The following is a 24,286-nucleotide window of genomic DNA, read 5'->3' as shown; positions in this document are numbered from 1 at the left end:
ATCTGTTGACAGATAGCCTACCAACATGGGAATGGAACCCTTCAGTCCCTTAATCTTGCAGCATCTTACCTTCAGGTGAGCTTAATCTTGGTCCCACGTAACCATAGTGTTAAATATCAGAGGGGTGGTGTTAAATGACATCCCTATGTGAAGATGCTAACGTAGTAGGCTTTTTACAGTGACTTGGCTCAATAACAAAGGCGAAGAACTGTCTTTTGGCTAAAGCACTGGTCTGGGATTCAGACTTTCTCTTCAGCTCTGGAAATGGTGCTTCAAGCTCTGTGTCTCATCTCTGTGTATTTAACTGGGATAACAACATTGAATCATATCACTAGTAGCACTTTGCTAACTAAAAGCTAAAGAGTGAGAAGGAAGGAACAGCTTGATGGCAAGCCTAAAGTTTTAGGCTATGTCTACACTGCAGAGTTTTTTCTGCCGTATCCAGGGTATGCGTCTGCTCTTCTGAAATATTTTGGAAGAGCAGATGTGCTTTTTCAGCATCCCTGTAAACCTTGTTTTATGAGGAAGAAGGGATGTTCCGAAAAAGGGGAGGTTCTGACATTTGACCCAGTGTAGACAGGCCAAACATCGGAAAAGCCTCTTCTAAAAAAAGAAGCAGAAAAAGCTACGCAAATTGAGTTTTGCAATTTATGTAGCTTTTTCCAGAAGAACAGTGCAGTGTAGACATAGCCTTAGCTTGCAGCTATGCCTGCTTCTGCCCTTTCTTCTTTCTCTCACAGAGACGGAATCATAAACGAACAGCGCAGGTGAGTGGCTAAGTAGTGATAGTCAGTCCACAAGAAGGATAAACGTGATACTTTTCACTAAAGAAGCAACAATAAGCAACAGGAAGTGGATCAGGCTTGAAAGAAAAGAGGATTAGTGGTAGAGGAAAGACTGCATCTATTAATAAGGAGAGAGGAGTTGAATATAAAACTGAATCTAAGGCAATCCCAATGTGGTTCCAATATGGAAAAAAAACAGGGAATGATAAGGGTAGGTGTGCAAATTTCAAAGGAAATAGATGAGATGTGAAGCTTCATAACAATTAGATAAATACATTTATTATTATTATCTATACTAATAATTCAAATTGACCTAGCATTTTTCATTTAAATATTAAAGTATCCAATTTATAAATGGGAAAAGTGAGGCAGAGTGAGCCAATAACAATAACAATATATATATATATATATATATATATATATATATATATATATATATATATATATATATATATATATATATATATATATATTCAACTGCTAGTTATATACTTTAGTAACTGCACCAGCACAGCTCCACCTTAATGCCCTTCTCAAAGTAAGGCAGATACAGTCAATACATTGTTTCTTTTGTTTTCCCATGTGCAGGTATTATATTCTGGTACTAGATGCAAATCAGAAAACAAGCTAAATTCCAGATACTCTCCTGGTTCCTTTGCTAGAAACAGTTAACATAGAACATATCCCAAGAATGAAAAGGCCCCATCATAAAAGACTTTTGACATTCCTCTTTGTAACAGAGTTGGACCAGTACTTGAAGGTTAGACATGTGAAATCACATTAACTATAGCCAATCCGGAACTGACAGTTCCCTCTCTTTCTAATCTTCAGAGGGGGAGATATTGTTTTACACGTAAATTGAAGGTTATGCAGTTCCAGCAATAACTAGAAAAATGCATGAATATTTACACAGAAGTAGGGCAGAGTTATGGGATGAATTGTGCCCTAACTATGGGACTGTTACAGAGCTATAAATGATGTTACTGGTAGGGCACACATTTGAGACTTAATTCAATTTCCAAGTATTCACTGTAACATTCTTAGAAATATGTAGAATTGATGAACTGGTTGGGAATGGGATAAATCTCAACTAAATGAGAGAGTTTTTAAGAAGAGATTCACTTTGTTTGTACTGGGCATCAAACACTACAACACATATATTTATTTAGAACATGGTCAGCCACATCCACAACCATAATGGGCTTTCATATAATGAACATTCACCTAGAGATTACAGATGTTTCATCCCTATGTTATAACCCAGGCCAAGCAACTTTATTACTGACAATTCACTAATGTCATTTAACTATTTAGTTCCACTTGTATTGCTCCATGTAGGAGCTAACTGACAAATATATAAATCTACTGCAGGGCAGACAAGGACGCTTTGCTGCCCTCCGCTCGGGTTTATCTCGACAAGGTCCTGTGAGAGGGTGCACCCCGCGCCCCCCACCCCCAGCCTGCCCGATCTATCCATTGGCCCTAAGTCCCGCGTACCTCCCCGACCGCCTCCCCCTCGTCACCCGAGCCGGCTGCACGCGTTGCAGCCAGTCCCCTTCCAAACCGCGCCAAAGAGTCACCTGTACACGCTCGTGCTTCACACTCTCCACTTCCCCACTCTTGTGTTCCACCCAAACACCAAGTGGCGGGACCTCCTACCACCAATAGAGGGTGGGGAGCCCCGGTGGGACAGTCTCTATTCCACCTTAGTTCCATGGCCCACCGGGGACATCAGCTGGATAATCCTGCACGGAGCTGTGAGCACGGGTGTGTATTTGGCGTGGTTCACCCCCATTCCAAACACTTGCCCCTTCTGTGGCGAGAGGGAGAACCTGGCACACATGTACCTCGAGTGCGCCAGGTTACAGCCCCTCTTTCGGCTCCTCCAGAACCTTTTGTTGAGGTTCTGGCTGCACTTCTCCCCTCACCTGTTTATTTACGCACACCCCATCTGAGGCCCCACAAAGTCACGGGACCTCCTGGTTAACCTCCTCCTGGCTATCGCCAAGATGGTAATTTATAAGATCAGGGAGCAGAGGTTGGCTGAGGGAGGGGCCTGCAACTGTGGGGCCTATTTCCGTTCCTGCATCTGCTCACGTATCCAGGCAGAGTTCCAATGGGCAGTATCCGCTGGCACTCTCGAGACCTTCGCAGGGCAGCAGGCGCTGTCCGGGGTTCTCTACTCAGTGTCCCCATCTGGTTCCCTTGTTTTAGCCCTTTGATCCTCACACCCGTCCCTGTTTTCCTTTTATTTGTCCCAAGTAATTACTTGGTTTCCTGGCCTCAATGGACCCTCCCCATAGGCTGGGGGGAGGTCCTTTAGATGTGGATGGGCTAACACCCACCCACCTCCCGGATTCCAATAGGCAGGGCAGACAAGGTAGAAGAGCTCACAATTTATTTCAATTTGGACACATTGTGATTCATATGGGAAGGGAGCAAGGGATTAAAAGTTTCTGTTGTTCTCAGGGGAAAATATGCACTACAATCTACATTGGTCAGGCAGACTATAGCATAGTGTCATAAATACATGGATATGGACATTTTCAACCTACATTTCCAGTTCTTCTTAACACATTTCCTTTTATACAGGAAGGGTAAAAGAGTGCAATTTAATAGTGACTGCTCCCTATGCCAGGTAGATCTTATTTAGTTAAGGGCATTATATATTGTAAACTGCAAATCTTATATAGTGTTGGAGTCATGAAGATTTGACACAAGCTACTTGATATTAGGGCTTACCCATTCACAGGTGCATGGTGGGATGCCACACACAATCTAATTACTGGGACTTATGGATCCCAGTGATCAAGACAATAGGGATTCAGATAAATACAGGAATTCCGTAACTGTTTTGCACATGGATAGTAATATTTAACCTAATTGCATTTTATATCCTCTAATTCTTCCTTGTGATATTCCAGCAACTATAGGAATTTTTTGAGACATATCACATCTTGATATAAACAAAAAAGTGCATTTAGAAGCACAGGTCACCTCGTTGACCCACCTTTCAATTTCTGTACTAAATGAATTTTTCAGCATGTTGCTAAATTGGATTTTAAAATAGCATTTTCTGGATATATAAATGATCAACAGCACAATAAACATTATAAATGTAAACATTTTCATAAATAGTTCTCCATATGTCTACCATTCGCAACAGATGGTATCTGTGTATCCACTAGATATACATGATGCAGTTTTGCCTTCCAATAATTCAAAATTCTAAACTAGAAAAACACCGTACACTAGTTAGAGTGTAAATGGTTAAATATTTCATCAGATCACCAACTCCTGATTGGGAAACAAATACTGCAACTTTACCCAGCATCAGCTAGTACAATCAGACCAGTCATATGTTCAGTCCTTATGAAACCCAATCCAAATGTTTTCCCACTAAGAAACTACTGAGGCCCTGCTGTAGACTCTCAGATGAACATGGTCTTCTTGGTCCCAGCACAGCAGCTCAGTATCTAGCATAGGCTCTAGCTACCTACAGGACAGTGTAACTGTGTGATAAGCCCCTGAGATGGCTTACGGGGTAACAATCAATCTTGACTGGGCTATGGCACATTCTGGTATCCTAACTGAGCTATAGTTTTCACCGGTTTGGCAGCAGATACTAGTGCAACCATAGGCATCAATCTCTAGATTTCCACTCCCACTCTGTCTCTTCCCCCAGGGTGCCTCCCTGTTATGGGGGGATACAATCAAATGGGCAGGTTCTGTCCCTCGCCTCATGTCCAGCCCCACTCTCTTCTCACTCCATGTATAAGTGGGAGGGGGGCAGAGTGGGTAGTGTAGGGGAACCGCTTTGACCTCCTACTGACCAGCCCCTCCCCCCAGCATATTTTCCTACTATCTATGGTGGGCAGGAGCCTCAGGAGTTTAGGAGGGAGCTGCTTTTAATGCCGGCTCTTCCTCCCTGGCAGCAACTACCTGAGATAGTCTGGCCAGGGAGGAGTCTTCCACTCCTTGCCTGTGCTCAAGTGCTGAAGCCCAGCACCAGAGCCAAGGCAGGGAGTGAAAGTCACCTCCCCAGCCTGCCTCTCTCAGGCAGCTGTCATGCAGGACTGCAAGGCAGCATCTCAGCAGCTGGTCTGATCTGGAATACAGCTGATCCCGCCCCTTCTACTCATGACATCTAGGCCATATGATGTCCAGCCCTGCCCCTGCCCTGCCTCTTCCTTCCACCTGCTCTTCCCTCCCCAAGCCTCCAGCATTCCACCAAACAGCTGGTAGCAGCAGGCAGGAGACTGGGCAGATGCAGACGAGCTGACTGACAGGGTCCACTGCTGGTAGAAGGCACTGGGCAGTGAAGGAGAGACCTGCCAATGGATGCTCGGCATTCACTTTTTTTTATTCTGGGGCAACCACAGAGCTGGCATCCATGTGTACAACCACATTAAACTATTTGCCACACTAAATTATTTGCCACACTAAATTATATGGTAAAATGAGCTCCCTTGATATACTATATAAACAGCCACATGTACCACAAGCCCACCAACCAGCTGAAGATATCCAGGTAGACATGACATCTGAACTCACATCTGAGAAGTGACCCTGAGGAAGGTGAAACATCCAATGTCCTCCTGTAACAGCTACTTGCTGTTATGTATCTTGTGTATCATGTTGGTTTATTAAGCATGATCAGGTTGTTGACTCCTCTTCAAATTTTTCTGGATAGCAAGCTAGATCACACTTACACTAGATCCTCCGTGGTTGCTGTCCACTGGCCAGCTACTAGCCAAGCAAACTTTATTATGAACAAAGAATTTGGCAAGTCAACCACCAGCTGAATATGCTGTACCTAACATCAAATCAAGGTTTGGGCCAACTTTGTCTAATAAAAATGATATTGTTTGTATATTCTTCTACTCTCATTTATTTTTTCCTCCGTACTGCTACTCTTTTTGACCTTAGTGATTTGGGGTGAAAATTCCCTTTGCCCATACAGATTCTCACTCATGTGTAGCTTGTTTATGGAGCAATGGCTCACATTGTTTTACTGGTCTTTCTCAAAAACAGCTTGTTTATTTATGTTTATCCTGAATGAAGGGCAGCTATTATGACCACCAACTTAAACAAGGCTTCACCCAACCATGAGGAGAACAGTCGATTATATCACAAATATGAAAACAATACAACTGTTCACATTTACAGTAGCATGCAAATTAGCAGTTTTATTTTCTAAAATAAATACTAAAGAAACCTAAAAGTATTTCTTTTAATTTGTGTGTGTGCGTGAGCAAGCATATGCTAACATCTGAATGGAGATTACTTTTTAAGAGTGCTTTAAAAAAGCAAATCCTTTCAACAGGGCCATATTTTCAAGTGTATAAAAGGTTGTTACAAGGAAGAGGGAGAAAAATTGTTCTCTTTAATCTCTGAGGATAGAACAAGAATCAATGGGTTTAAATTTCAGCAACGGCACCTTAGGTTTGACATTAGGAAAAACTTTATAACTGTCAGAATGGTTAAACACTGGAATAAATTGCCCAAGGAAGTTGTGGAATCTCCATCACTGGAGATTTTAAAGAGCGGGTTAGACAAGCATCTGTCAGGGATGGTCTAGATAATACTTAGTCCTACAATGACTGCAAGGGACTGGACTAAATGAACTCTCAAAGTCCCTTCTAGAGTTTAGGAGTATATAATTCTGTATCACAAAGAGTGCAAATGTATAGAATATACAGACAAATGTTCAAAAAGACAATGGAGTAACATATTTGCCAGGGTAAACAACTGAAATCAACTAATCATTTAGCAAACTGCAGCAGATACTTTTGCTATTGAAATTTGCAAATAGTTCAAAGCTGAGAAATGTATCAATTAAATAGATTGTTAAATTATTATTAGAGGCTGCAGTTCTAGTTTGACTATCTTGTGTATTAAAGCTAGGACATTCACTTTTGCAAAGTAAAGCTCTAAAACAGTTGTTCTCAAACTTTTTGGCTCAGGGCCCACCCTTGACAACACCAGCCTTTTCACAGTCCACCAGCTAACCACCCACGATGACAAAATGAGTGCCGGCGACAGTGGGGTCTGGGATCTGGCTGGGAGGTAGGGTGCAGGAGAGGGCTGGGGCTGGGGGAGGGTCTGAGTGAGAGAGAGAGAGGGTGCAGGAGCAGGGTGAAGGTGCGGGAATCTGGGACAGAATGAAAGAAGGAGGGAGAGAAAGACAGTGTAGGAACGAGGTGGGGAGGAGGAGGAATGAAAGGGATGGATGGTGCGAGAGCAGACAGAGTGGGATGTCTGACAGAGAGGAAAGGAGGGTGCAGGAGTGTGGTGGGGCAGGGGAGGTCTGGGTGGGAGGTTGGGTGCAGTAATAGGTTAGGGATGGTGGTTTGGCCAGAAGATTAGATTCAGGAGAGTGTTGTGTGTGAGGCAGTCTAATCGGGAAGGAGGGTGCAGGAGCGGGGTAGGAGTGTGGGGTCTGGGAGAAAGATAGAGTGCAGGGGTGGTGTGAAGGGGTCTGGCTGGGAGGTAAGGTGCAGAAGCAGGTTGTGGGTAGGGGGGTCTGAGTGGGAAGGTGGGCGCAGGAGTGGGCTGGGGGTGGGGATCTGGCCAGGAACTTGGGTGAAGAAGTAGGTTGGGGGGGCTTTGTGGGAGGGAGGGTGCAGGGTCTTGGGATTAGGGGAGTTCGTGTGGGAGTGGAGGTGTTGGGTCTGGGCATGGGGGGGGAGGGATTGCCCATGATTTTGGCTAATGGGAGCAGTGGAGAAAGCCTCCAGATGAGTGTTTTCCTGAGCTGCCATTCCTCCCAGCTGAGGGGAAGGAGAGTGGCAGCTCACAGAGCCACTTCCCCCTCCTGCAAGCCAGATTCAGTGGGGGGGAGCACATGGAGTTGGGGGAGCACCACCGCAAGCTCCCTGCTGGGCTCAACTCCCTGCTGCAAGTTGAGCCCAAAGCCCATGGCCACCCTCCTATTGTTAAGAAAACTAGGTCAAAGTTTTTATGAAGGCTTGATCTGTTAATACAGTAAACAGGGTTATCCCCTAACAGCCAATTAATTAATCTGGCCACTACTTGCAGGTTCAGCGACAAAACTTGTCCCTATCTCAGTTAGTCAGTAACTAGGTTGGGGAGATGTTTCCCTGGTAAATGAATCCCAAAAGTATTTTTTGCTCACTTTTTCCTACTGGAGGAGCATCAGCAAAGCATACTTAGTTAACATAGTGTCAGACAGATGGAATTTAAGCTTAAAAAGGGAAACAGAACTGTCCTCACCGTGGACAGCTTGATGAAAACATGTATCCTCATTGTATAGCAGCAGCTGATAAAGGAATTAAAATGTTACAATTTGTTAAAGAACATGATAGACTATAATACTGAAAATAGTATAGTGGTCTCATTTTAAATAATGTGTTCAGTTTTGTTCCTGTCATCTCAATAAAGACACAGCAAAAACTGGAAGAATCCAGAGAAGGTCAATGAATGGAAAGACTTCCAAAATAGGAGCAATGATAAAGATTCTAACAATTCAGTTTAAAAAGGAGACAAAGAATCGATGACATGGGAGAGGTATATACAGTAATGGGTAGTGTAGAGATGGTAAATCAGGTGTTCCCATTTATACCCATCATGCAAGGACACGAGGATAACTAATTAAATTAGAAGTCAAGGGGAAGTTGGAATGACTTTACAGACCAAGTTCCACCTGTAAATCACACAAACCCACCTGTAAATCACACAAATCACACTGCCTTTGGCTCATAATGATGAAATCAGCAACCAGGACAGAATAAGAGCCAGTCTCAGCTGCTTCATTTTAACTGAGGGCAGTTGTAAGCAGTAGTAGAGATTCTGATATTAAAAAAAAAAGATAAATATTTCATACCTAAAAAGGGCAGAATTAAGGATGAAATATGAGAGTAGTCTCCATTCTTAGTCGATCTCTTAGCCAGTGAAATAAGCAGATTGCTTAAAATAATGGTATTTCTCTGAAATGGGGACATAATATAAGCTTCACATAGTCTGATGCATAAATAGAGAAACAGGTAAATGTAAAGATTAGAGCTAGAATAGTGCCAGATATTTCCAGTTGAGTTCAACATCATAGGGCAAATATAGCTCCCTAGTTTATGCAAACAGTAAATTAGGAAATTGTACTTACAGGTTCAAGAGAACATAAGATGTAAAATATTTTAGGAAACCATAATCTTTGAGATATCTGCCTAAAAGCATGGAGTGCACCTGAGTATCTTACTATAAAAAATGTGGATATTATTCATGCTCTGACTTTGAATGTGTATATATATATATATGGAAAAAGCAGCTGAATTCCACTGAAACCATGCCTTCTCAACAGATCTGCCTCTAGAGAAGTAGTACTGGAGTCTGAGAAGAGAGATTCAAATAATAGCAGTATGGTTTCAATTTTTTGTTACAGTTTCATATAGATTCTTAGATCAAAATGGGGGGGGGGGAATTCTCTTAATCAGTTCAGCTTCTCCTTTATAATAAAATCCTACTATTTGTCTGCTGAGCACCTTGAATCCAGGCTGAACCAATATACAAGTTTCTGCCCAATGGGTGGCATTTCTCTGGAGTTGTTTATGTGCTCCAGATTTTCCCATTTATTTTAGTTCTTGGGGAAAGCTCTACCCAATGGAGTAAGCATACTATCCTTAGCTCACAAATATACACATAACATTTACAGATATACAAGATTATGAATAGTCCCTTTGCCCTTAGCATCTGGCACATCTCAATAAAACAATCTTTTCAGTTTTCAGAGCTTTCGCATCTGTCATACAACCAACATATAACAAATCAATATATTGAAAATAACAATTAGGCTACGTCTAACACTGCAACGCTATTTTGGGATACCGGAGTATCCTGAAATAGCTATGCCACATCTTAACAGCAAGCCCGTTATTTTGGGCTCACTATTCCAACATCCCTGTAAACCTCATTCCACGAGGAGTAAGGGATGTTTCAGAATAGCATTTTATTTTGAAATTTGGCATTGTGTAGACAGTGCCAAATTACAAAATAAGCTATTTCAAAATAAGATTGAAATAAGAGACACAATTGGTGTACCCTAAATTGTGTATCTTATTTCAAGATGCAGTGCAGTATAGACACACTGTTGCTGAACAAGTCACGGTTTCTGCACAGCCTGGTCTAGAACTCTGATCTATCACTTCGAAAAGTCACAGATCACCATCATGTCAGCTACAGAATATCTAACTAGATGTTATTAGCAGCAGGTACCTTTAACCTGTTCATAGACTAGCAAATAAAGGGTAACTCTACACATATAAAATGAGGACATACATATTAGAAAGGAGCATCCATTTCTCCAAAAGATATCTTACTTTAATACAATTAGAGCTCAGAAGCACCTTAGAAATACCTTAAATATATGAGAGAAGATTTATCATGCATACTTAAATTGTCCTGAACCAAGGACAAAATTACTATTTTTGTTGTATCTGATAGGATAAGACATAAATGCTGCACACAAATCCTACCTGAAAAGGATTTACAGTATTTTACTGTAAATGCACACCTCTCAACAATTGATGTATTTTAAGAATACATTGCTTTTGCACTAAATATCCTTCCCTTTCATTAAACACTGAGGTTTTTAAAAGGCAAAAATATCATTTTAAAGAGGAACTGTTAGGACTCAAGTAACATTTGTGTTGAATTATTTTAAAATTGTTTAAATAATGTTTTTGTGCTATCACTCACATTTGCTATGACATCACTGAATGTAGACCTTCATCTATTATTTTAACAAGCATTCCCCGGAGTTCTGTACTACACAGCTGAAATTTATGAGTATTATACATGTGAAAAAGCAAAGTATTGTTCTTATTACTGTGTAAAGTACTGCTTATGGACAATGGCAAACAAATTCTGGTATCTTAATCAAACAACCCATGGGCTTTTATCATTTGACTTTATAAAAATTATAAACTGTAAATTACACATTTATCACCACAAACCCAATCCAGAAAAAAATCTTTTAGACAGTTGCGAGACTAAAATTCTGTAGTTTAAAATTATATTTCCCAATTATTTTACAAATCATGTCAAAATTAACTTTGTATGATCCATTTTAAAATAAAAATGATAACTGGACTCTTTAGTCAACCTATACAAGAATCTTATTACCTGTGTGCCAGCAGTGCCCTGAAGGTCATTTGATTCAATCCCAGATAACTTGGCAGCAAGCTTGACCAATCCCAGTTCCACTCAGTAATGGCTGACTGTTGAGGTATGGGAAGAAGCTATTGTTAGTTATTAATCAGAGTTAATATGATCAGTAAATTAAAGCTCCAGCTGTGATAGACTAACTAAGAAGGAATGGGGGTCTAGAACAAGGACTTAGACAGATGATATCAATCATGTACACAGAAGAAGGTTTTATTTCCAATAAGACAGCAATTAATTTATAAATTCATTTGGGGATGTGGCCATTATTTATAAAAAGATAAATCAATTTTTTAGTCGTTATTCTTCCAACTGTTAATGGCATTTTGCCCAGACACTTTTTCTGAGAGCTTGACTCTATTTGAAAAGCAAAATAATTGGCAACTTTTTATGTATTGAAGCAATTTACATTTTCTACTGTCAGCAAAAAGTTTATCAAGAGAAAGAACTTGATGTAGCTGGAATTCATGCTGTATCTTAATTAGTGTGAGATATTTTACTTGACTATTGTTATATAAGGTATTGCAGTCACCATATGTTTATTATAAATACTGTAAAATACAGACAATGTGAACTCAGGTAAATGCCCTGTTGCTTATTTAATTAATAAAATCTATCCTACAATAACTGTATGGAGACAAATGACTATGTACAACAATATCATGCTTACAAAGCTGTACTTTGCTGCAGTATAACATTAACATTTTTAATAATAGTTCAGCCAAACAGGAGAAGTGACCGTAATACTATTAAGTTCAATATACTTGGGAGAGGGATCATTCTAAAAATTAGTATGGTGAAACTAAATTTGTCTAAGAATTTAAAAAAATGAGGAAGCTAGTCAAAATTGGGGAAATAAAAATCCTTGTGATTCTGAATGGAGGCTACTTTTCCATACCATAATAAATAGTAATAGGAGTTATGTAAAACCCTAAACAAAAGAGGGAAGGCAAATACTCATATATATTTATATCATATATATATATAAGGCTAAAAGACAAGGTTCAAGAGCTTATTTAAGCTATGCAAGTATCCTTCAACAGAGGGGCAGGGAGGACAACAAGCTTGCCAGGCCCCTGGGCAAGTTGAGGTGGGAGACTCTCCCAGAAAGGGTGGGGTCTTGGGCAGAAGGAGCAGGGCTGGGGGCAGCTAGCCTTCAGAGCTGCCCAGAGTGAGCCACCCTGGGTACCTCCTCCCCAGTGCAGCCACCACTACTCCTGTGGCAGTGGCGGCCAGGACCCCCAGGCCCTTTTGAATTGCCCAGCTTAGGGCCAACTACTCCCTTCTGTCCACCCCTACCCATCAGCAGGCCTGTCCAAAAGAAAACGGAAATTCAGCCAGTGAAGCCAGTAAGAAGTAGTGTAACAAACTGTAGCAGTCAGAGATTACACAGGGACTGAACAAAGACATTAACTGAATGGGCCATTACATACAACACCCAAATGACATCATGACTATTGGACACTTACAGCCCTCTCTACCAGCCTCATTTAGCATGGACACCATAACTGACAGAGGTTTTTTTCCTCTTCTCCCACTTTGCTCTTTTTCTGCTTTAAATTTTTGAGGTTTCCGTGCCCCTCTGTGCCTCTTGCTCCACTCATCTGTAGAAATGGGTTGTGCCCATGAAAGCTCATGATACTATCTATGGGTATGTCTACACTACCCCCCTAGTTCGAACTAGGGGGGTAATGTATGCATACCAAACTTGCTAATGAAGCCTGGGATTTGAATTTCCCGGGCTTCATTAGCATAAAGCCGGCTCCGCCATTTTTAAAAGCCGGCTTGTTCGAACCCCGTGCCGCGCGGCTACACGCGGCACGGGCTAGATAGTTCGAACTATGTAGTTATTCCGAACTATCTGTACGCCTTGTGGAATGAGGTGTACAGATAGATCGGAATGGCTACATAGTTCGAACTATCTAGCCCGTGTCGCGTGTAGCCGCGCGGCACGGGGTTCGAACAAGCCGGCTTTTAAAAATGGCGGAGCCGGCTTTATGCTAATGAAGCCCGGGAAATTCAAATCCCGGGCTTCATTAGCAAGTTCGGTATGCATACATTACCCCCCTAGTTCGAACTAGGGGGGTAGTATAGACATACCCCCTATTCTTTTGTTAGTCTCTAAGGTGCTAAAGGACCATTCGTTTTTTAGTTTTTAACGCAGCTACCCCTCTGAGACTTCGTAGCAGTCAGAATTTCCCATACGATTTACAGGGTTCTGCATGCCCAAAAAACCTCTGGTGCTACTGGAAACTGGCCTCCCCACCTTTCTTTTACACCCTCCTTTCTTCTTTCCATTCACACACAATGAAAGTCAGGGAGAAGGAAGGATAGAGAAAAGGATAGAGGGGCAGGGAAGGTGAAAGGGAATAAATGAATAAATGGGGAAGAAGGTGAATGGTGGAAGTGAATGTCTGATTAAGAATAAATTAGGAGGAAAAGACTATCAGGAGTGAGATGAGAGACAGAATGAGTTAATGCAGAGGAAGGAAAGAGATCGAAAGAGGGAGGCATAGAAGCAGGAAAGACAGTGCTATGTTCTAACTGTAAACTCAAGGGCTGCATCTAGACTGGCAATTTTTTTCTGCAAAAGTGTCTGCTTTTGCTGAAAAACTTGCCAGCTGCCTACACTGGCCGCTTTGAATATGGACAAGAAACACTGATGATCTACTGTACGATTGTCAGATTTCTTCCGCAAATACAATGACTCTCCCGTTCAGGAAAAAGCCCTCTTGATGCTTTTGCGCAAGAGGCCCAGTAGACGGCTAGGAACCATTTTGTGCAAAAAAAGCCCCGATGGCGAAAATGGTGATCGGGGCTTTCTTGTGCAAAACCGCGTCTAGATTGGCATGGACGCTTTTCCACAAAAAGTGCTTTTGCGCAAAAGCATCTGTGCCGATCTAGACACACTTTTCCACAAATGCTTTTAACGGAAAAACTTTTCCGTTAAAAGCATTTGCGGAAAATAATGCCAGTCTAGACGTAGCCAAGTAGTCATTCATAAACACCAAATAGAAAAAGAGAGGGTATATTGAAGATGAATGAAATTAGAAGGGCTAAAAAGAGAGGATTTGAAGAATGAACAGAAAAAAAGATGCAAAAAGCAAGAAGAAATTTTGGAAATGGAAGAAGGAAGCCTGAGAGAGAATTTGTCAGTCTGTTGGACCTAAAATAAAGTAAAGTAACAGAGCAGGAATAAGCTCAACTGAGATAAGCCAAAAGCTTTCTTTGAAGCAGCTTTCACCACAGATCTGCAGAGGAACTGAATGGTCTGAGCCTTACTCTTATAAGGGAGTAAAGAAGAGACACTGTTAGGCTACCTGTACATTGCACATAAATAGCTTATTTCAAAATAACACATCTACACTACATGGAAGCTATTTTGGAATAGGCATTATTCTTTGTAGAATGAGGTTTACAGATTTCAGAATAAGCCACCCGTTATTTTGAAATCATTTCAAAACAATGGAATGGCTGTATAGATGCTCGCATAGTTATTTTGGAATAACGGCCATTATTCCAAAATAATTTTGTTGTGTAGATATACCCTTAGGGCACGTCTACACTGCACCTGTAGGTCAAAATAAGATATGCAATTTGAGCTATGCAAATTGTGTATCTTATTTTGATCTAATTTTGAAATAATTTGTTGACAAATTTCTAAATAAACCACTATTCTGAAATGTCCCTTAACCCTATTGAAATGAGGGTTACAATGACATCAGAATAGCAATCCCGTTATTTAGAAATCTATTTCTAAATAATGAGTTGTTCAAAAGACATGGAATAGTGTTCAGTCTAGACGTATCCTTAGAGATTGACCTTTCGGGACGTGTCATAAAATTCAGTGTAACAAGTTGCTGCGAGTAGATGGTAAACATGAGGAGTTTTGAAGCAATGTAAAAATAAAGTGGTTGAATTATAAACAGTGACTATGCATTTTCTCTCAAATTAGCTATGACTGGATGATAACAAATGAGCATAATCTTTAATTAAAATGCTAGGGTTGATCCTGGGGTTTATAGAGCAGCAAACATAATTTCAGGATCCAGTAAATTTGTGAAATTATTATTAAAAATAATTATTAAACCTCTCGATGAAAATGATATGATGAGGACAAACTAGCATGACTTCAGAAAAGGAAAATTATGCCTTCTAACCCAGTGTTTCTGAAAGTGTTTCAGCGGTACACTTTCAGACACACTGTTCTAACTTAATTCTTTGCATAGGTCAACAAAATAGTAAATAAGAGTAAATCCATTAATATAGTAAACTATTTCTTGTTAAGGACTTTCCATAACAAGAACTTACATTAAGGATATGTAATCATGGGGTGAGAGAAAATTGTCTTGGATTAAAAAGTAGCTATAATACAATGAACAAGGAGTGAAAACAAATGTCAAGTTTTATAATGCCTAAAAGATAAGAGTGTGGCCCCAAAATCTGTCCTAAACCCATTGTTGTTCAATGATGTGGTAAGCTATGTGACTAGAGAATGAGGCAGCAAAGCTTACAAATGAGTCAAAATCAATTGCGTTACTCAAGACTACAGAATCTGGGAGAAAAAACCCAAGGAGGCTGATGAAATTCAGTGTTGACAAATGTAAGGTAATGCACATTGTAAGGAATAATTTGAACTATTCATACATATTTTTGTGTTCTATATTAACTGTAGTCCCTGACGAAAAAGACCTGGCAGTCACGGCAGAGAGCTCAATATAATCCCCTATTCAATGTAGAAACAGAAGGGGTCCAGAAATAAATGATGAAAATGTTAATAGTTAAAAAAACCCAAAAAACCTACAACAAGAGTTGTATATGAAAGGAGACTGAAAAGTTTGGAGCTGCTTTGTTTAGAGGAAACAAACAAGGGAGTACAGGATGGCGTATATATAATAATTAATGGAAAAAATAGAGCCTCTAAGTGTTATGAGATTGCAAGTCACACATCTTGTTGCAAAACCTATTCTTTTTGAAGATTCTGCAGAATTCAGCATTTTTTCATTTTTCCATTTTGCTGCATGCAGGTACCAGACACTTTGTTTTCTGTCCCCTTGCTTTATCAGTAATACCCTTCAGCTGCCACTTTCTTACTTGCTTTTCCTTTTTAATTGGGGACCAGAAGCCTAAAAAGCTGGAGTGTGGAGTTTGTTCACCTGAAGAACATAGTGAAAATATTAGTTGAGCATTTTTTCATTTATATTTATTTTTTAATATGGGCCCCTAGTCAAGAACACTTGTAGAAAGCAAATATGTCAATACATATTTTGTAAAGGATTATTTTCTATAAATTTTCCCCATTATAATCTTTAGGTAGTTAAGGAGACTACTCTTCAAAACTTTCTCATCTGATGAATGCCAGGAACTGGGAGCTTATAAGCCACTGAAGTGGATTGTCCCTGGCTTCACTCTCCAGGCAGGCCAGCATATCCTTCTGGGTTACCTGCTCCCTGGCTAATTTAGGATTGATCACGAGTCTGTGCACAGGGATGAAATTGTAAATGAAGAGGATTTTACGGGCACAGAGTAGAATCATAGAATCATAGAGCTGGAAGGGACCTCAGGAGGTCATCATGTCCAGCCCCCTGCCCAAGGTAGGACCAATCCCAACTAAATCAACCCAACCGGGGCTTTGTCAAGCTGAGACTTAAACACCTTTAGGGATGGTGATTCCACCACCTCCCTAGGTAACCCATACCAGTGCTTCACCACCCTCCTACTGAATAGCAATTGCAGGAGGAGTAACGGTAGTTCGAATTAAGAGAGTGTTAATTCGAACTACCTAGCCCATGCCGCGTGTAGCCGCGGGCAGGTAGTTCGAGCTACCGGGCATTTAAAAATGGCGGTGCCCGGGAACATCCAAATGAAGCCCGGGATATTTAAGTCCCGGGCTTCATTTGCAAGTTCGAATGACTACATTAGCCACCCTAGTTCAAACTAGGGTGGCTAGTGTAGCCATACCCTCAGATATTGAGGTCCTTACATGGTTTAAAGACCCCAAGATGCAGAGAATTCTCCAGCTGTGATCCGTGCCCCATGCTACAGAGGAAGGCAAAAAACCTCCAGTGCCTCTACCAATCTACGCTGGAGGAAAATTCCTTTCTGACCCCAAAAATGGCGATCAGCTGAACCCTGAGCATGTGGGCAAGACTCACCAGCCAGACACACAGGAAGAAAGTTCTCTATAGTAACTCCTATCATCCCTCCATTGGCCTATTTACTCCTGATAGGGAAAAGTCAATTAGTTACCAAGATCATGTTATCTCATCAAACCATCCCCTTCATAAACCCATCTAGCTTAATCTTGAAGCCAGATAGGTCTTTTGCCCCCACTACTTCCCTTGGAAGGCTGTTCCAGAACTTCACTCCTCTAATGGTTAAAAACCTTTGTCTAATTTCAACTCTAAACTTCCTAATAGCCAGCTTATATTCATTTGTTCTTGTGTCCACACTGGTATTGAGTTTAAATAATTTCTCTCCCTCCTTGGTATTTGTCCCTCTAATATATTAAAAGAGAGCAATCATGTCCCCCCTCAGCCTTCTTTTGGTTAAGGTAAACAAGCTAAGCTCCTTGAGTCTCATTTCACAAGACAGGTTTTCCATTCCTCGGATCATCCTAGTGGCCCTTCTTTGTACCTGTTCCAGTTTGAATTCATCCTTCTTAAACACGGGAGACCAGAACTGCACACAGTATTCCAAATGAGGTCTCATCAATGCCTTGTATAATGGCACTAACCTCCTTATCCCTCCTGAAATACGTCCCCTATTGCATCTCAAGACCGTATTAGCCAGTTCTCTGAGGGAGTCAAAGTCTGCTTTTCTGAAGTCCAGAGTGTGTATTTTGCTATTCTCCTTTCTTCCTTTGGTCAGGATCCTGAAATCTACCATCTCATGATCACTGCTTCCCAGGTTGTCACCCACCTCTACTTCCCCTACTAGTTCCTCCCTGTTTGTGAGCAGCAGGTCAAGCTGCACATGGCCCCTGAGCGGTTCCTTCAGCACTTGTACCAAGAAGTTATCCCTAACATTCTCCAAAAACTTCCTGGATTGTCAGTGTATTGCTGTATTGATCTTCCAACAGATGTCAGGGTGATTAAAGTCCCCCATGAGAACCAGGGCCTGTGATCTGGAAGCTTTTCTCAGTTGTCCGAAAAAAGCCTCGTCTACCTCATCCTCCTGATCCGGCAGTCTATAGCAGACACCAGCCACATCACTCCTGTTGCTTCCACCTATAAATTTAAGCCATAGACTCTCAACAGTATTTTCTACCTCTAAGTACTGGAGCTCTGATCAATCATACTGCTCTGTCACATACAATGCAACCCCTCCTCCTTTTCTCCCCCGCCTGTTCTTTCTGAACAGTTTATACCTTCCATGACAGTGCTCCAGTCATTTGAGTCATCCCACCAAGTCTGCGTTATTCCAATGAAATCATAGTTCTTTGACTGGGCCAGGGCTTCTAATTCTTCCTGTTTGTTTCCCAGGCTTCTTGCATTTGTGTACAAACATCTTAGATAGCCAGCTGATTGCCGTACCTTCTCCATTCAAGTCAGGGGTCCTCCTTTGTTGCTCGTGCCTCCTTGTGTTTCTTCCCCATATCCGACTTCCTCACTTATCTCAGGGCTTTGGACACCATCCCCCAATGAACCTAGTTTAAAGCCCTCCTCACTAGGTTTGCAAGCCCACCCGTGAAGATGCTCTCTCCTCTCTCGGTTAGGTGGATCCCATCTCTTCCTAACAATCCTTGTGCCTGGAACAGAGTCCCATGATCGAAGAAACCAAAGCCCTCTCTCCGACACCACCTGCGCAACCATGCATTTACTTCCTCAATTTGACGATCTTTACCTGGACCTTTTCCTTCAACCAGAAGGATGGAAGAGAACACCACTTGTGCTTCAAATTCCTTGATCCTTCTTCCCAGTGCTACATAATCTGCTGTGACCCGCTTAAGGTCATTCTTGGCCGTATTATTAGTTCCTACATGGAGAAGCAGGAAGGGGTAGTGATCCAAAGGTTTAATCACTTTTGGAAGACTCTCGGTCACATCCTGAATGCGAACTCCCGGTAAGCAATACACTTCTCGAGATTGCAGGTCTGGATGGCAGATGGATGACTCAGTCCCTCTTAGGAGGGATTCCCCTACCGCCACCTTCTTTTGGGTGTGGTGGTCTTCTTTTGGGGGTGGTGTAATGAAACCCCCATCTCTAGGCCTACATATCCCATGCCTTCTGGTTGATGGTGTTCTCTTCTGATTTCTTTCCTGAGAAATACCTGCCACAGCATTCTCCACCGCAATGCCTGTGGAGAGAGCCTGAAAGCAGTTATTTACCTCTACATGAATGGGGGAGACCTGAATTGGCCTTCTTCTTCTAAACATTACATGCTGCCAGTTTTCTTCCTTGTCCTGTACTGCCCTGACTGGGTCTTCAGCCTGCTGTGTCTGCGGGATTAAATGCGGCCTTCTATCGAGGTTGTCTTCATCCTCTCTGATGGAATGTAGGGTCGATAGTTGGGCCTCAAGTCCCCTAATTTTTTCTTCCAAAATGGCAACCAGCTTGCACTTAGTGCAAATGAAATCCCTTCTTTCTTCTGGGACGAAGACAAACATGGCACATGCTGTGTGGATAAAAACAGCAGACCTATCACTGTCGAGACCTGCCTTCCTTCTGAGAGATTCCTCAGATGTTATTCATGCCTCCTTGAAGGACAGGTGTGTAGCGAAAGGATTTTAAAGAATCTTGCCCTCTCCAAACTCCCTGTTAGCAGTCCCTGGTTGCAAGCTCCATGGTCGCTGACTCACTCCTTTATAAAGCCCTGGACTGCCTGATAGCCCCTTCCCCTGATTAAAGCTCAACCAATGAGCAGAAGATTCTAGATTTCAAACCCTAATTAGATGCTCACTGCTTCCACCTGCCAGCCACAGCACACACTCCATTGGCGGGGGAGGGGGAGAATGGAGAAGGGGAAAAAAACCCAAACAGCCAAACACAAGCTCAGCAAACAGCAAGAAACCCAAACACACTCTACAGACAGCCACTTCCCTCAAGGGTCCAGTATTAGCTTCCTCCATCACCAGGAGAACTCCCTCTCCAAATTCCCTGTTAGCAGTTCCTGTTAGCAAGTTAACAGTGGTGCAGAATTCAGCAGCTCTTGTTCCTGAATTGACTGCCACTGTGCCACAGAATAAAATACAGTTTTTGGAACTGAAAGGTAACAAATATAAAACTGATAGAAGGAAATACTCTTACACAATGCATAATTAGCTCACTAACAAAAGATAATTGTGAAGGCCAAAGGCTTAGTGGGATTCAAATAAGGACTCGACAGTTATGTAGGTATATGCTTAAATTAGATTCTGTAAAAAAAAAAAAAAAAAAAAAAAGAATCAGATCAGTGATTTATAACCTATCATGCATCAATGCAGAGGTCAAGCACTGACTGATAGATTTAAGAAGAAATTTCATATTGACACAGAATAATTGTCCATTATGGGTTCTCTTGTACTGTCCTTTGACGAATTTGGTAGTAGTCATTGTCAGAGACCAGATAATAGATTAGCCTGACTAATGGTCTATTTCAGTATGGCAATTCCTATAAAAATAATTTTTAAGGAAATAAAATAAGGTAAATAAATTCCACTTCTTTAATAGTAGAATTAAGTTCAGGAAGCAAGTTGAGTAAGTTACAAATATGTTTGACATGTGACACTTTCAGGTCAGTGATCCATTAATTACTTTTATTCAAGTGCGAGGATAGTTTTCCAAGTTCTGAAAAACAAATTTCATGCTTAATTTTCTGAAATCCACCACAATCCAATATGAGCTCTCTCTTGTCACCAGCTGATTAATGGAGATTTGGAACTCTGTCATACAGCAAAAGAATTCTGCTCTGAGTTGTCAGTATTTGAAGGTCTTATTCTATTCTCTGTTAATCAATGTAGGGAAGAATTGTAACTGATAAAATAGTAAACAGTAAAAAAAATCATGCATTTCAACTTTGGATGCAGTTTAATTCCCCCCCTCCCCCTCCCAGTTGTCTAAGATAAATAATCCCTTTCCTGAGTTGTCTTCATTTAGGATATTTACAAATAGACTTCTGAAACAAGAAACATATACTTAAAACTAGTTCATCTCTCATTAAGAACCTCAAATTACTATTCATCTCCATCATTCACACCATTAACACTTTCTCTGAAATACATCACCAGGATTAAATATCTATTATATAACATATATGTTTTAGAAAATGGCATATACAATGGAACTGAAAGATAGCAGAGGTGATATCTACCCAACTATCAAACAAAATTATACTGAAAAAAAGAGAAGAGGCAGTAGCGCAAGATACCAGACAGGAACCAATCCACAAGGGGAACCAGTGGATACAGAGGCAGCAGTGCAGGGTGGCAGAGGGCTCCCGGGAAGTCAGGCTAGAGCGCATTGGCTTCCAGCTTCGCCCCTGGGCACTACAGAATAGGTGAGTAACTGCAAAGATTTAATGCGGTTACTCGACTATTCAACTGACCGATAACTAATACGGAGGCAGCAGCGTGGGGTGGAATCAGCTCCTGACTGCAGGGTATCCCAGCTCCTGCAGACATAGGCTGCTTCAGCCTGGGCGTGGGCTCATCGCAGGCAGAGACTGCTTCTTAGCAGCCTCCCCTGAACCCCCTCTTCCTCCTGTGCTGCTGCCTCTGATAGAGCCTAGGCTTATCAGTTAATCGTATACTCAACTACTTGCTTACATCCCTATTATATCACCGGCCACTAAATTTCACCCAATTATACCTGTATTAAGGACAATAACTTCCATTTGGCTGAAGACTATTATTCAGAAAGATATCCATTACTGAAGGCTTCAAGAGATGGAAAATCTTCCACTTTGGGGGGTGGCTTTTTTCAATGGTTTATCACTCATATAGTTATAAATATGTGTCTTTCTGCCCAATTTAAAATTTATCTGGCTTCATCATAGTTTGGTGTTAGGCCTTCCTCCACTAAATAAATAGCCCTTTAGTATCTGTTTTTTCTCTCTATGAAGGTGCTTGTATGCTGTAAACAAATTAACTCTTGATTTTCATTTTGATAAGGTAAAAAGGTTGAAACGTATTTTCTCCACTCCTCAAATATTTTTGTGTCTCTTTTCTATATACTTTCCATTTTTTCAATATCCTTTTGAAAATGTAAACATCAGAACTGCATGAAATATTCCAGTGTCGATTTCAGCAATGCCACATCCAGAGATAAAATCATCTCCATACTCCCTTGTTTTCTCACGACTCCCTTGATTATACACACAAAGATCACATTAGCTCTTTTTGCCACAGCATCACATGTGAAAAATCATGTTGAGTTGCTTGTCCATTGATGCCTAAATCTTTTTCAGAATCATTGCTTTCTGGGACTGCTTCACTGTGTAAGCATGACCTAAATTCCTATGATAGTAATCGAAATTTTTGAAAACTTTCACTAACCTGATCAAACACATTTGTACAATATTGGCGGTGCACCTGGAGAGGGTTGAAAATAGGCTGCTCTTCTTCGCTCCTCAATGTCAAATTTGAATGTTTAATAGGTATTACATCCTCTTCAGAATTCTCACAAGACAACAGCTCTTTCAAAATCCCCTTTTAAGAAGAAATACAAGTCAATGAGTACCACCACTCCTTGACTGCAATATTCTGGTCAAATTCCACATATATATTTACATAGACTCTTTGCTCAGGAAAATCATTATCAGATCTCTCCCTCTTCCCAGCATTTTCTTTTCCCTGCCCCACTGGTTCCCAATCTCAGTCTCCTAGTCTTGCTAGTCCCACTATGCCCCATAAATCTTCATCCTACCTCATTTCCCCCCCCCCCCCCCACCCATCATCTTTCTGTCACCCTCTGTCTTGGGTTTCTTTTCCAGTGACCCGACTCAATGTCCTGGCACAGCAAAGTTCTGCTGCCTGCCAGCACCCTTCCCCAGTCGTCTCCCCAAGCTTCCCACACACATATAACTCTTGTCCCCTTTTCAGCTTCCTCCTGCACACTGCCAGGTTGCCAGTTGAGATAGGTTTAGTCACTGAAAGCACTGAAGACACAGACTTGCTGGCTCTCCATTTTAATTCCTGACTCTAATCAAACCCAGAGCAACTGACAACAGCATTTGCATGTAAATGAAAATTTAGTACAGGAAAAAGTAACTCCATTCCCTCCCGGGGGGGGGGAGGGGGCAAAAAAGTAGTAATATTGATGGGAGGAATAGTCAGGCAGATGACACAAACAGTGAAAAGACTATAGCTAATCTGTTTAGTAAATACTACTTTTTTGTTTGTGGTCCATACTCCTATACTGCGAGGAGTTCTGAGGTTGACAGGGGATGCTCTCAGCATTTGATTTAGTGGGTCCTTACCAGACCTTCCAAATCAAATGGTGGAAGATCAACCTCTGAAGCGCTGATATTCACAGAAGTGAAGACAAGCCCTACAACTAAATTGCAATACACAGGATCTTCCAAATTGGAATACTCCCAATACAAGTCAGAGGCTCCCATAGTAAATGAGGCTACAATTACTTATCCAAACCAGATCTAAGAAAGCATCATTTGTTGGCTCATTACTAGTTGAAGAAATTTGTCTGATGGCATCCAGGAAAAGCTGGGTCACACCATTATTACTAATATTTGTTCTCCAGTTTATATCTAGGAAGTCAGTCTTCTATAATGACACACTTTTCAATAGTATTTTTCTCTCCCATAAAATCAAAGAGATCTCCATAAAATCAAACAGATCTCTATTCATATCCAAATTCCACTGAAGACATGGGGCTAGAACAGACCCCTAATATGACCTCAATAGACTCTCTTTTTACAATCTTTCCCAAAACTGATTTTGAGTCAAACTGATTGTGTTTCATTCAATCTATCACCTTTTATTTCTTGTGTCTGCCATATCATTGATGTACAATGCTCCTTATTTTCTTACTGTAACACATCATTCATGTACAATGGTACCTCACCACATTTATCTTTATTTCTTTCTCTAATGAGCAGCACATATCCATCAATGCCACTATTCCAGTCACATCTGCTATTTCCACCATATTTCTGTTACCTTTATACTATTTGGTTTTACATCTTGCACCATTAATACTAATTTCACTATTATGTTGCCCAGGCTTTTTGCATTAGTGGTCAAACATCTCATTAAATAAAAGAATAATTTTAAAAAACTGGCTTGTAACTAGGGTGTTGAATTCTAAAGGGACAAATGTTGAGAAATTAAGTCAGTAAAGTAAACGGGTATATGTCTACACTACATCACTAATTCCAACTAACTTAAT

General features: G+C 41.1%; 1 protein-coding gene across 14 annotated transcripts in view; it reads right to left on the bottom strand.

Moving 5' to 3' along the window:
- Window positions 1-24,286, bottom strand: part of KIAA0825 (KIAA0825 ortholog) — a 380,197-nt gene that overhangs the window by 162,903 nt on the left and 193,008 nt on the right. For 12 of the 14 annotated variants that reach the window (XM_075932130.1, XM_075932131.1, XM_075932132.1 and 9 more), the window contains 2 exons: window positions 22,435-22,587; window positions 10,923-11,017 (listed from right to left, as the gene is read on the bottom strand). In XM_075932130.1, the coding sequence (XP_075788245.1) occupies window positions 10,923-11,017; window positions 22,435-22,587 (248 nt within the window). Of the gene's footprint in view, window positions 1-1,293; window positions 8,598-8,691; window positions 8,735-10,922; window positions 11,018-22,434; window positions 22,588-24,286 lie in introns of those variants that run through there. The other 2 variants (XM_075932139.1, XM_075932140.1) reach the window with 2 other exon arrangements.

The sequence above is a fragment of the Pelodiscus sinensis genome, chromosome 6 (assembly GCF_049634645.1).
Source record: "Pelodiscus sinensis isolate JC-2024 chromosome 6, ASM4963464v1, whole genome shotgun sequence".
NCBI lineage: Eukaryota > Metazoa > Chordata > Testudines > Trionychidae > Pelodiscus > Pelodiscus sinensis.
Note: the sequence above shows the minus strand (reverse complement) of the source record. Positions and strands in the feature narration are given on the sequence as shown.